The sequence below is a fragment of the Crassostrea angulata genome, chromosome 5 (assembly GCF_025612915.1).
Source record: "Crassostrea angulata isolate pt1a10 chromosome 5, ASM2561291v2, whole genome shotgun sequence".
NCBI classification, from domain to species: Eukaryota; Metazoa; Mollusca; class Bivalvia; order Ostreida; family Ostreidae; genus Magallana; species Magallana angulata.
Window position 1 is genome coordinate 49,236,621 of NC_069115.1, and position 12,720 is coordinate 49,249,340.

General features: G+C 32.5%; 1 protein-coding gene across 1 annotated transcript; it reads right to left on the reverse strand.

The window, feature by feature from the left end:
* Positions 1–372: 372 nt before the first annotated feature.
* Positions 373–1,693, reverse strand: LOC128186074 (uncharacterized). Its single transcript, XM_052855800.1, has 4 exons — positions 1,545–1,693; positions 1,243–1,359; positions 859–972; positions 373–540 (listed from the first exon to the last, which is right to left on the reverse strand). Exons 1-4 carry the CDS (start codon positions 1,593–1,595, stop codon positions 403–405), a joined length of 420 nt encoding a protein of 139 aa, XP_052711760.1. The 5' UTR covers positions 1,596–1,693; the 3' UTR covers positions 373–402.
* Positions 1,694–12,720: the final 11,027 nt, after the last annotated feature.

Genomic DNA, 12,720 nt, shown 5'->3' on the forward strand with positions numbered 1-12,720 from the left:
GTATCAATTGGTAAATAAACCAAAAGAGTTAAATTAAGATTTTGATTATTTTGTATTGAAAGAAATATAAAAAATACTTTTAATTATATTTTAGGCTTCCCTTAAGTCACTTCCAGAGACCTGTTTTGGTTTTGAGTTTAAATTTCCAGTGTTGGTGTGCAATTTTATAAAGGGGGTGCTTAGTGCTTTTTAAATCTCCTACTTCAATGTCCTTCCTATGCTATCTACACAAGAATTTTTACTTTTCATTTGCTTCTAAAAGCTCAATTTATATAAGTAAACACGTAATGTTGTGATTATACAATTATATAACAAATTGATTGTGGGGAGAGGTTGCTATTCTCATAATTAGATATCAACGAAGACAAAATATTGTTTCGAGTTGATTATTTTATTGTCAATTTACTCGTACACGCGTAGAAGCGTAGTATTACGGTATCTACCGTGTCCTATACACATTTCGTAGGCTAGTTTGCTGTAATACTCCAGATCACTCATTGGAGCGTGGTGACCATCGACATATAGACGAAGTATCCTCTCCTGTGTAGAAAGAGTAATCAATCAGAGGTATTCAATTTTTCCCTTATTTAGAATGGTAAAATATCTGTTGAAGTACGCAATATTATGTTACTTCAGAAAAATATACTAGCCAAAGAAGATTGCATTATTAGAAATTGTTGTTTCTTTGTTTTTTATGGTGCTGGTCCTTTTCCTATTATGTACTCTTGTGTTAAAAAACAAAAACTGTTTAAAGCAAAAGACGATATTAATTCGTAAATTAAAAAATACAAAAGTGTTCTTTAGATAGGTAAGAACTATAAAAAGATACGCTCAAAACACTCCAAATTGATGTCTTACCTCGATTTCAATGGAATTTTGTCGATCGTGCATTAATCGTTGTTCCTCATAAGGCACATGGTAACACAGACATACCCTCATCAATCTAGTGGTATGGGCACAGCACATGAAATGCTTAAACACGTCAACAGTTTTTTTAATATAAAAATTAAAAGAAATCTTATTAATTTTCTGCTCTGTTATATTATACAAAGCCATTATCATACAAGCGAACACTCTGGTACAGTTATTTCAGTTGTTCTATAGTTCTCATTGACATAAGAATATCCATATTTATTTAAACGGTTTAACATACATATGTACACATGAATGAGTATCATTCTGTGTCGGCAGCCAATATGTAAATTAAAGTTAATGATGACATAAAATTAAATCTTTGCTTACATTGATTGCATCATAGGTAAACCACGTGGTGGTGTACTCCCACGACTCTGGTGTTGGGCGAGGCGTTGAGACATGCTTTAGCGTTGTTGGGTTATTATTTGCGCCAAATGCCAGGACCTACTCAAATATTTGTTTTAAGCAACGTTCTGCTAAACAAAATCAAAACAACGAATAATTCAAGGGTTGCTATGGATATTTTATTGTATTGCATTCAATACGACAAGCTCAGTCTAAGGTTTTGGCAAAATGAGATGTTTATTCTCTAAGCATTAATATAACATTACAATAAATGTTTTACGTACTGTCAGGACAACAACTCCCACATATACTGCTGGAATGTACCGTGTTGTCATATCGCATTTGTTGTACAGTGTGGCTTATCAACGAAGCGAAGTAGTGTCGACCATATACGTGCATTACAGGTAAATGAACATGAAGGATGACAATAAAAGTACAAATGGACTACGACATGCTAAAAGTACAATTGACTACGAAACGCTAGAGGTGCAAAGTGACTAAGACACGCTAGAAGAACAAATTTGCCACAATGTAAATACATTTCGACTAATCCATTGGTAAGTTAACGTGTACAATCCAGGTGTTGACCCTCTCCTTGAAGGTAATGTCATGGTCTGGCTTGATGGATGATACGTGATCCAGTCTTGCAAAGGGTTTGATTATGTGACCAACCGTATCTAATTGTCCATAAAAATAAAATGCTGGATAAACCATATGGAAATTAGAAATGTATTTGTATATTTTGAAAAAAGCAAGTAAAATGCTTGAATGGATAGCTTAAAATTCATACACTGTTAATGTCGATTTTGAGGTCCCGCCGAAATGTTAACTATGACTTCATACGAAACAACTTGTCATCAAAAATGTTGAAGAATTGAGTGACTTGTGATTGATATCTATACGAACAATTTAATTTCCATTGAAAATTACCCTTGCGTGCATTTTTGTAGCCAAATAAGTCAAACAACGTAAAATATAAGTATCTGACTGATCGCCATGCAGTTATTGATGTGACATCATACTCTAAACACTACTGGCTCTAAACAGTACTGAAAGTGCCATTTTTTACTGATAATTTCTGATATTTACTGATATTGTACTGTTAGTGCTGAGAATTGCTGATATTTACTGATAATTTTACTGCTGTTACTGATAATTGCTGTTGGTTCTGATATTTACTGATATTTACTGATGCTTTTGCTGTGAGCTCTGATAATTACTGATATTTACTGAGATTTACTGTTGGTACTGAGAATTGTTTATAATTACTGAGAATATTTTAAGGCCCAAAACATTGTCTTTTAATTATTAAATAACACATATTTAAGATTTAACACAGTTTATTTGATTATATATTCTTAAGTTTTATTTATTGATATTTAGCTTCTTTTGAACTTCGGAAACTCACAGATCACATTTAAGACAATATTAGAAAGCCGGTCAAAAATTGGTACTTAAACTTAAGGCAGACTCCACACAAAAATTTTAATTTCTAAATGCGGTGGACATTTTGTTTTCAACAATGAAAAATCCCACAATTCTTAAAATGATTATTTTTCTTTTCAAAATAGAGAGATACCCGGTCAGGACTTTATAATGTCTTTGAGGTTTTACTTCACAGAAAGATTAGCGAGGCAGTATCTGTGTATAGTATACATACTTTCAGCAGATCAAGAGGTTTGAATGTCGCAATTCAACCTTGTAAATTGTCAGTCTGGCACCTTGTGTATGACATTACGTAATATCCGTATACAGGAATCCATGATCTTGAGAATATTTATTCAAAGAGAAAAGTATTATTTTTATTGACAACAATATAAATAACGTATTAGAATGATTTTCATATTCATCATCTTATTTGTTCCGCATTCAATTGATTAAAAAAAGTTGGATAAATAATCTCTCTCTCTTTCTCTCTCTCTCTCCTACCATTTGCTGAAATCAAAATAGGTAACAATCAGCGAAGAATAATTTTTATTGTCCGACCTTTCACTCTTTCTCTTTTAATACATATGTAATATATCTTCTGTTGCACGGCTAAGTAATGTTGTCATGATCTAGTTCTATTATTGTAAATCTGCCCACCCTGCTCTCTCTCTCTCTCTTACGCATATATTATCTAGTCCTAAAATTTGAGTTTCAGAGTCAAAATGGCATAACGGCATTAGCACGATAAAGTTCTATTTCAGCATCACAACCGCCATTTCAAACACAGATTTCGAGTGTAAACTATTCTAAGACTACAAAGAACACCAGCTTAATATAGTGAAAAAGTGTTACGGCTTATCATGCTTTCATTTTCTCTCTCTTTCTCTCTCTCTCTCTCTCTCTCTCTTACGCATGTATTATCTAGTCCTAAAATTTGAGTTTCAGAGTCAAAATGGCATAACGGCATTAGCACGATAAAGTTCTATTTCAGCATCACAACCGCCATTTCAAACACAGATTTCGAGTGTAAACTATTCTAAGACTACAAAGAACACCAGCTTAATATAGTGAAAAAGTGTTACGGCTTATCATGCTTTCATTCCCTCTCTCTTTCTCTCTCTCTCTCTCTCTCTCTCTCTCTCTCTCTCAGATAATCTATTATAACGTATTTTGAGGCGTCAATGCAGAAAGGCATAAGCATGATTATGTCCCATTACAGTATCATAACCACCGATTGCAACAGCAATTTGATTGAAAACCTCTCTCTCTCTCTCTCTCTCTCTCTCTCTCTCTCTCTCTCTCTCTCTCTCTCATTAATACTTTATTCATGCACTTGTATGCGGTTATATGACCAGCGGCTATATAATTTTGAAAAGAAGACACACAATTTAACTGATTTTCCTTAATCTATGAACGCTTAGATATTATTTAATCTCCACGCCTAAAAGCAAGCAGAATCAAATATTTTGTATGTCTGGGATTAAGAAAAACCTCAGAACTAACAGAGAGCACTCAGACTATACACACGACAGGGTGACCACGGCAAGGTGTGAAAATTGACCACCTGTGTATATGTCTGGCAGTCGCTGAAAAGATTCTTTTGTATGTCTGGGATCAAGAAAACCCTCAGAACTAACAGACAGCGCTCAGAATATATACACGACAGAGAGACCGTGGCAAGGTGTGAAAATTGTCCACCTGTATATATGTCTTGCAGCCTCAGAATAAACAAATATAAATGGCCGGGAAATACAATGTGAAACAAAAGTGTTTGATTTTATTTTGAAAACAAAATTAGTGATTATGGCCGGGATAAAAACATCTTAAGTTTATAATTATAAATATTTAACACGGTTCAAATTAAAGAATTGATCGCTCAAAATTTAGAATCATTAAATAGATGTTTATCAATTACATAAAGTGGTTAAAATCTTTAAAAAATTTTTCTTTACTATGGATTGTTCTATATATACAATGTAACACTGTAGTATCGAGTGGATTGGCGCACGGGGATAGGATATATAGCAATTCTGCAATTTCTACATTCATTTATTTATGTGCTGAATTGTGTTAATCAGCTAAAATAAAACTTAGAACAAGAACAAACAGAAAAAATATGCATTGAAATAAATAAGCAGATTATAAGAAGAATAATCAAATATAATTTTTGTGGTTGTAAAAAAGAAGTTACTGTTGATAAAAATTTAGTTAGATCTTACATATTTCTTTTTAAAAAATGCCCGGTATTTGTTTACCGATAATTTTAAATAAATATAATTTGCATGTTACAGTAATTAAAATTAATCTCTTAAAAATCCCCTGCCTGTAATTCTCAGTAATTATCAGCAATTGTCAGTACCAACAGTAAATCTCAGTAAATATCAGTAATTATCAGAGCTCACAGCAAAAGCATCAGTAAATATCAGTAAATATCAGAACCAACAGCAATTATCAGTAACAGCAGTAAAATTATCAGTAAATATCAGCAATTCTCAGCACTAACAGTACAATATCAGTAAATATCAGAAATTATCAGTAAAAAATGGCACTTTCAGTACTTTTTAAAGCCAGTAGTGAAAGTTTGACGCATTTTATTTGTAGAGGGTGGCGGAACAATCAGTTTTTTACCAATAGAAAATACAAACTATGAATAGACTCTGTACAATCTTCAAACTATTTTTATACAATTAACTCCCATGTATTATGCTTGTTTTGATCCAGCATGTAATATGTTTTAGAGCGTGTATATTTTTCTAGAGTGTTCCATGTACAAATTTGATGTTTTTGACATCGGGTACCTTATCTATATCTATCTGCTTTTTACAAGTCCATACACGTAGCAGATCATTACGATGTTTGAATATCAATTTGGGGAATGTTAATTTTATAAAAAGTGCTAGTGCTCTGATGAAATATATGGAAATAATTTAAAAAACTAGACACTTGTTGCAAAAGCAACAAAAAGGTCTTCCGTTTTGATATACATGTATCAATTTAACTGTAAGACATTGCTTCTCTTACATGCAAAAAAAGTTGATATGATAATTATTGTGAATGATATATCCAGACGTTACTTACATGTAAAACAACGAGAATGAAAAAGAAATCAATTTTTTAAGTACTTTCTGTGACGACCAGAAGTAACGCCGATCTAATCAAAAATGTTAACCATTTGTACAATCATAAGTCAATCTTGCCTCAAAGTTTGGTTGTTCACGACTCTGCCAAATCTAAGATCTCTTTGAAACAATATTTTTTGTCTCGGGACCGAAACGGACGAACGAAAGTGATTAATAAAAACAAAAGCTGGTATTTCTCGTACATTTGCTTAATGTACATCACTGTTTATCAGGCTAGATGAAATTCCAAAAAAGTCAGCTAAACTTGTTAAATACAGGATTTGTTTGAACCCTTCCGGTAAGAACCGGAAGTGACAGTTGGCAAAATTAAACACATCCCCAATCAAAATTCTATCAAACAATCTATGAAAGATTCGTGTCTCAATCACTTACAATGACGAAAATATTGCGGACATCAAATTTGTAAAAAGAAAAGCTACATAGAGATATTTGAGATATCTCACTGGAAGTAAAATTTATTTGCCAATTTAAAATTATATAGATGACATATGTAAGATTGTATACTGATATTTTCATTTTATGTAAAATGAATAAAACAAATTTTTGAAGTGCTTCCGGTGACGACCGGAAGCTACGCCGAACAAAACAAAATAGTGTAAACACATGCACATACATAGGTCTATCATCCCACAAAGTTTGATCGTTCAAGTCGTTACCGTTTTTGAGATCTCCAGGAATCGAGGTTTTTTGTCTCGGGACAGGAAACGGACAAACGGAAGTGCTCAATGTAAATTGTAATTAATATTTTTTTTGTACTTGCCCTTTCTACTTAATTGTTCATCGACTTCACTACAAATATCAAAGGAAAACAGTTAAACTGATAAACAGCTCGATTTGTTTGAACTCTGTCTGTGTGGACCGGAAGTGACAGAAGACAAAACGAAACCGGTTAAACACATCTTCAATCAAATGTCTATCATCCATGAAAGTTTTGTGCTTTGATCGCTGATAGTTTCTGAGATCTCGTTTGTACAAAATGTGTTTCAAAAAAGCTACCTGAGATATTTGAGATATCTCACCGGAAGTAGAATTTTTTTGTTGAGTTAACATCGCATAGACAATCTATGCATAGATTTATACTTATATATTTATTTTATGGAAAAAGAATTTTATGCGAAAAAATAGTTATTTTTGAAGTGCTTCCGGTGACGACAGGAAGTTACGACGAACAAAACAAAATAGTGTGAACACATCTACAGCTATGGGTCTATCATCCCACAAAGTTTGGATGTTCAAGTCTTTACCGTTTTTGAGATTTCGTTGATACAAGCTTTTCCAACGCGGGACAGGAAACGGACAAACGGAAGTGCTCAATCTTAATTGTATTTAATATATCTTGTAAACTTGCCCTTTGTATTTCATTTCTCATCCAGCACACTACAAATATCAATGGAAATAAGTTAAACTGATAAACAGCTCGATTTGTTTGAACTCTTCCTGTGTGGACCGGAAGTGACGGAAGACAAAACGAAACCGGTTAAACACATCTTCAATCAAATGTCTATCATCCATGAAAGTTTTGTGCTTTGATCACTTATAGTTTCTGAGATCTCGTTTGTACAAAATGTGTTTCAAAAAAGCTACCTGAGATATTTGAGATATCTCACCGGAAGTCGAAATTTTTTGTTGAGTTAACATCGCATAGATAACCTATGCATAGAATTATACTTATATATTTATTTTATCGAAAATGAATTTTATGCGAAAAAATAGTTATTTTTGAAGTGCTTCCGGTGACAACCGGAAGTTACGACGAACAAAACAAAATAGTTTAAACACATCTACAACTATAGGTCTATCATCCCTCAAAGTTTGGAGGTTCAAGTCTTTATCGTTTCTGAGATCTCATTGTCCATAGCTTTTTGTCGCGGGACAGGAAACGGACGACAGGAAGTGAATTTTGAAAAAATGAAAAAAACGCCTAGAGATATTATCATTTTCTATCAGTCCTGAAAATTTCAAGAAAATCCATCCCGCCATCTCTGAGAAATCTTGTGGACAAAAAAAGGAAAAAAAAAAAATAATAATAATAAGAAACATTACAATCACTATAAGGTCTTCCGTTGGAAACGGAAGACCTTAAAAAACATAAAGTATTTAATAAAGGTTATATCAATTTCAATCGGAGCTCATTTCTTTAATATTTATACAAATGAACGGTAAACTCTACACAGAGTTGTAGCGCTTTTCAGAATCTAATAAATATATATATATATAATTTAGTTACACATGTATCATTCATATTTTTGATTAGAATAAGGGTATGCCTTTGCGATATTAAAATGTGTTAATGACGTCCATTTGGAAGAATCGTCAACATTAATCACGTGACTGTCGATAAAGGTAATCACACTAAGTATCATACAAAGTGTCATTTACTATTCTGTTTCATTTGATATAATATTAATATAATGACTAAATAACTTTACATGAATATTTTTATCAATAGATGCCTCATTTTATGAAAGTTTAAATCCGTTGGTATTTCTATAGTAAGCCCAAACAGTGCTCCGATAACAGAAACTGTTAACAATTAACCACTTTTTTAGTTTCAATATAATTCTTTCGGCAATCTTTCGTTTTTTATGTATGAATTTGGTTTTTTAAATTTTCCATTTAGCTCCCATAAAATACGGTTATTCTTTTAAACACTAATCAAAAGATATTAACACGAATAAAAGGAAGTTGTGGAGTGAACATTATTCCGTATTTGACAAAAATCAAACCCTATCTGGAAGAAATAAAAAATATTTTCCTCGTGAAAAAAACCCCAACCAAAATCATATTTTAAAGACAAGAAAAGCATATTTTTGTGTATATTATTGTCAATTCATTGATACACGCAAAAGATTGTCATATTCTGGTTTCTGCCCTGCCCAATACACAAGTCGTAGTTAAGTTTGTTATAAAACTCAAAATTCCTCATTGGAGAATTGTGACCATCGAGATAGATACAATGTACGAAGTATGATTTCCTATTTCAAAATGATAAAAATGCAAACTTAAATTTCGCTACAGTGTAGATTGATATCAATATAATCAAGTTTACGAAACGTCTGTGTTGAAAGATTATTACTGGTTTTTATTTCGTCTTCAGAATATGTTTTGTCAAAACATTTTTCGTTTTTTTATAAGAAAGATATCAAGGGGGTAATTATATTGGAACTCATTTATCTCTAACAATTCTAATACGCATTTCTCGCCAGTACATTGTGACGTCATTTTTCATATATGGTGTTGATAAAATGACATCACAATGTACTGGCAAGAAATGGTACTCGGCGAGAACTGGTCCCACGCCAGTAATATAGCAGCTTATAACAGCTAAAGAAATCACAGCAACAAGTACAATACATCATAGGGTACTTAAAATATTATTGCTTTTTGTACATTAAAATCTTAACTGTGCAGTCTTTTGAAAGTTATAGGTCAGCTTATACCCAAGTTATATTGCTATTCTCTGCTTCTGTATTTTACCAAAGACAAAGCATGAACATATTGCGAATAAAGCTTATACGGGCCTACAGGAGTATATAGTTTATGCATTGTTCTCTTTTAAGAAGTGGACAGGCATAGCCTATTCTCTTTTGAGAAGTGGACAGGCATAGCCAACATCCACTATGCCTGTCCACTTCTCTAAAGAGAATAGTATAGGCATAAGACCTTGGCTCAACACAAGACGTGTAATTACTTGTTTCAGTTGTTTGAGGTTAAAAAATTGAATATCAGACTATCAATCTTGTTCTTTTAAATATTCAAGATCTTGCCTTCATACGTTCATCTATTTAAAAAGTAAAGCTTTTTTTTTTATTTACGTAGAATTCTGAACAGTTACCCTGCTCCTTCTTGTTTACACTCAACGAGCAACTGGTATCTCGAGCCCAATAGTTATTGCCACGGGTGTTCGAAGGAAAAATGAAACTGCATGACAGTTCGAACCCTTGTGTATTACGATTGTCTGATCGGCTTACCTTTTATTGCAGTTTCATACACAAACACTGACACCACTCGCCAGCCTGACAGGATTTCGAACCACGTCAGACCAAGTGCATGGTACAGCAAAGACAGGGTTTGTTGATGTAAGATTTTCTCTTGGCACAGTCTGCAGAAATTATGCGTACCGGTAAAACTGTTGCCGCTATTTTATGTTATATTCACATTAGGTAATTCTGAACTTTCATTAAAATCGAATAAGATGTGAAAGATAAAATGAAGAAAGAGAAAAGTTGAAAATAAAATGTTGGCCAGCTTACAGCTACATTATACACACACTTTATTTTTCAGACACTTACAGAGATTTAAACTTTATGAAACTATGGTAAAAATTTGGCATTCTCGTGATAGTATGCAAAAAAGTGGAAAGCGGGATCTACGTACCCGCGTTGGCAAGTAAGAAAAAAGAATCTTCTGTATAAATACTATTGTAGAGACCGATTTCAATAAAAACCAGCACCTTGCAAATACTACAATAATAGCTAGCTTTTGGACAATGAATAATGGTAATAGATAGCTCAGTTGGTAGAGCAGTACCTGACTAGATTCAGGGGCCCAGGTTCAAATCGTGGTCAGGTCTGTCATTATTTCTCCCATCCTGTTACCTTTGGTGCTATGACTAACCCCCTAGAACTATAGTCTGTCCCAATATATCCTGAATATAGATTTTGCTTAATTGCTTGATATTTATAAATACATCAGGGTTCAAACGATGTTCATTTAAAAGTATGAAAAATTTCCAAGATTTCTCAGTAGAAACGCCCCTGTTAGCTTATCAGGTTTCAAAACAATGCTAAAAAAATGTAATGTGTATGGGGATTTTGTATTGCAGCAAGCCCGGATGATAACATTGTAAAATTGCGTGATGTAATCAAACAAGAAACAATAGCCTAGGCCCTGATTGACAGATTTGGTCGAGCGAGTCAGCAATCACTGTAAGAATTAAAATACATGTAGTTTAAAATGGTAAAGTTTAGAAAGTTAAGGAAATCTAGTCAGTTTAAAGTTCGAATAAAGTCGAGATAAATGGAGGATGATCTGACCAGACTCTGACAGAATAACATTACATCAATAAATATTATAATATCAGCCAGTTTTAAAACTTCAGAGATTATATGTAAACAAGAAATCCAATTTTTTAAGAGTTCTACATAACGTAGGTGATGACAGTTAAAAGGACTTAAATTATTACCGTAAATTTTTCTTTACATGAATAATAAATCAAACCAAGAAAAAAATTCAGATAAAATGAATTTAATTTATTTGTATTCGAGTTTTAAACTGATGGATATATATTCACAATTATAGTATATGTGCAATATTTTTTATTATGGTTTGTGTATGTCATCGTGTATAGCAATTAGCACCTCGATGGACCCAGGTCACTCCAGGCAAATAACACCTCTTTTAATTAGGCCCGTCAATTTTTTTAGTTACGGTACGGTCATGAAACGGGTCTTTAATAACTTGCACGTTTATTCTTCATTTGAATCGGGTCTTTACAAAATTGCACGTTTATTCTTTATTTGAATTAACAATGAAAAACTCTCCTGACAATGCGTAAAATTCCATAATTACAAGTTGTAATTTGCTATTTTGATCTGCAAACTACTTGTTACTACATGTAAATTAAAATGCAAATAAAGATATTTATATATCATGGCGATAACTGGCTAGACGAGCAGATAATTTTATGAAAACGTTTATATAGGTGTTTTATCTTAGAATTGATTTATAACAGTTGCAATATGTGACAACGTGAGAGGAAGGAATAACAACATTAAAAATCAATCAAGAATGAGTTAAAATAAAATGTTTCAATAAAACCTGTAAAAATAAATCCTCTCAATTTTTAAAACATATTCGTAAAACTGATAGTCCATGAATTTTTTTTTCAGTTTGAAAAAATATGACTGAGTATGAAATAATTCTGAATATAAACATAAAACTATGAATGCATTAACCATTTGACATCAACATGGTATAACGATGCTATATGTTTCATTAGAAATTATCTTTTTTTTTCCATTTCAGTCATTGACGGTCATATTCCATGACTTCAAAATGAACTTGACAATTTGTAAAAGAAAGAAATATCATCCAATTACAATAATCGTTACGAAGTCAACGATAACATTGTTTAAAAATGACGTCACAATATTACTTACAGAAACGCGTTAATTGCAATCTAATTGATTAGCACAAGATCAGTCTGACCTCACAAAACACAACTTTCATTGGGTCGTTGTCAAATCTCTATCTGCTATGTAGATATCTTCATTTTATTAGGGCTTTTCGACTTTCGTTCGAAAAAACCTATTGTTTTCGTCTTTTTTATTATTCTTGACAGGATTTATGTCAGCGATTTTTTGAAAACGGAAAGGAATATTGAAACAATTATGCAATAGTCTAAGAGCAATTCTTTATGACACGCGTATGTAAGGTTTTGGACTTCCGGTTTTCACAAGGAAAATACTGAAAGTGAATAAAACACAATATCTTGCTTACTTTTTTGAGTTATAACATTCAATAGAATAAGATGTATCTTGTATAGCTGTACAAAATAAATCGCCTATGCGTTTTTCTAAGTCTGGTCGTTTTTGAGATACTTGGCCTCAAACTTGACAAAAGGGGTATGAAAAAACAAAAAATTGAAATAGTCTTAGAAATTTAAATAGGACGCCTAGATATTGTTATTGTAGAAGCATTTAGCATACATTCTAAGTTTCAACAAAAACTATTGAGTACTTCCGGTTTTATGAGTCGATGAAAATCGTCTATGGAAGTTTCAATGTTAAACAAATATCACGCTTCGTTCATTTTCTCAAAACGTTTTTAAGTAAATATTTCATTTGTGTAATAACACACACAATGAGCAGACAGGAGAAGGCAATTCTAA

Bases quoted from the DNA above. Each gene is read 5' to 3' on its own strand.
- LOC128186074 (XM_052855800.1), bottom strand. From the start codon at position 1,595: ATGACAACACGGTACATTCCAGCAGTATATGTGGGAGTTGTTGTCCTG. The intron at 973-1,242 runs GTAAGCAAAGAT...GACGTGTTTAAG, and splicing joins TTACCTATGATGCAATCAAT to CATTTCATGTGCTGTGCCCA. The intron at 541-858 runs GTAAGACATCAA...CTTTCTACACAG, and splicing joins AAAATTCCATTGAAATCGAG to GAGAGGATACTTCGTCTATA.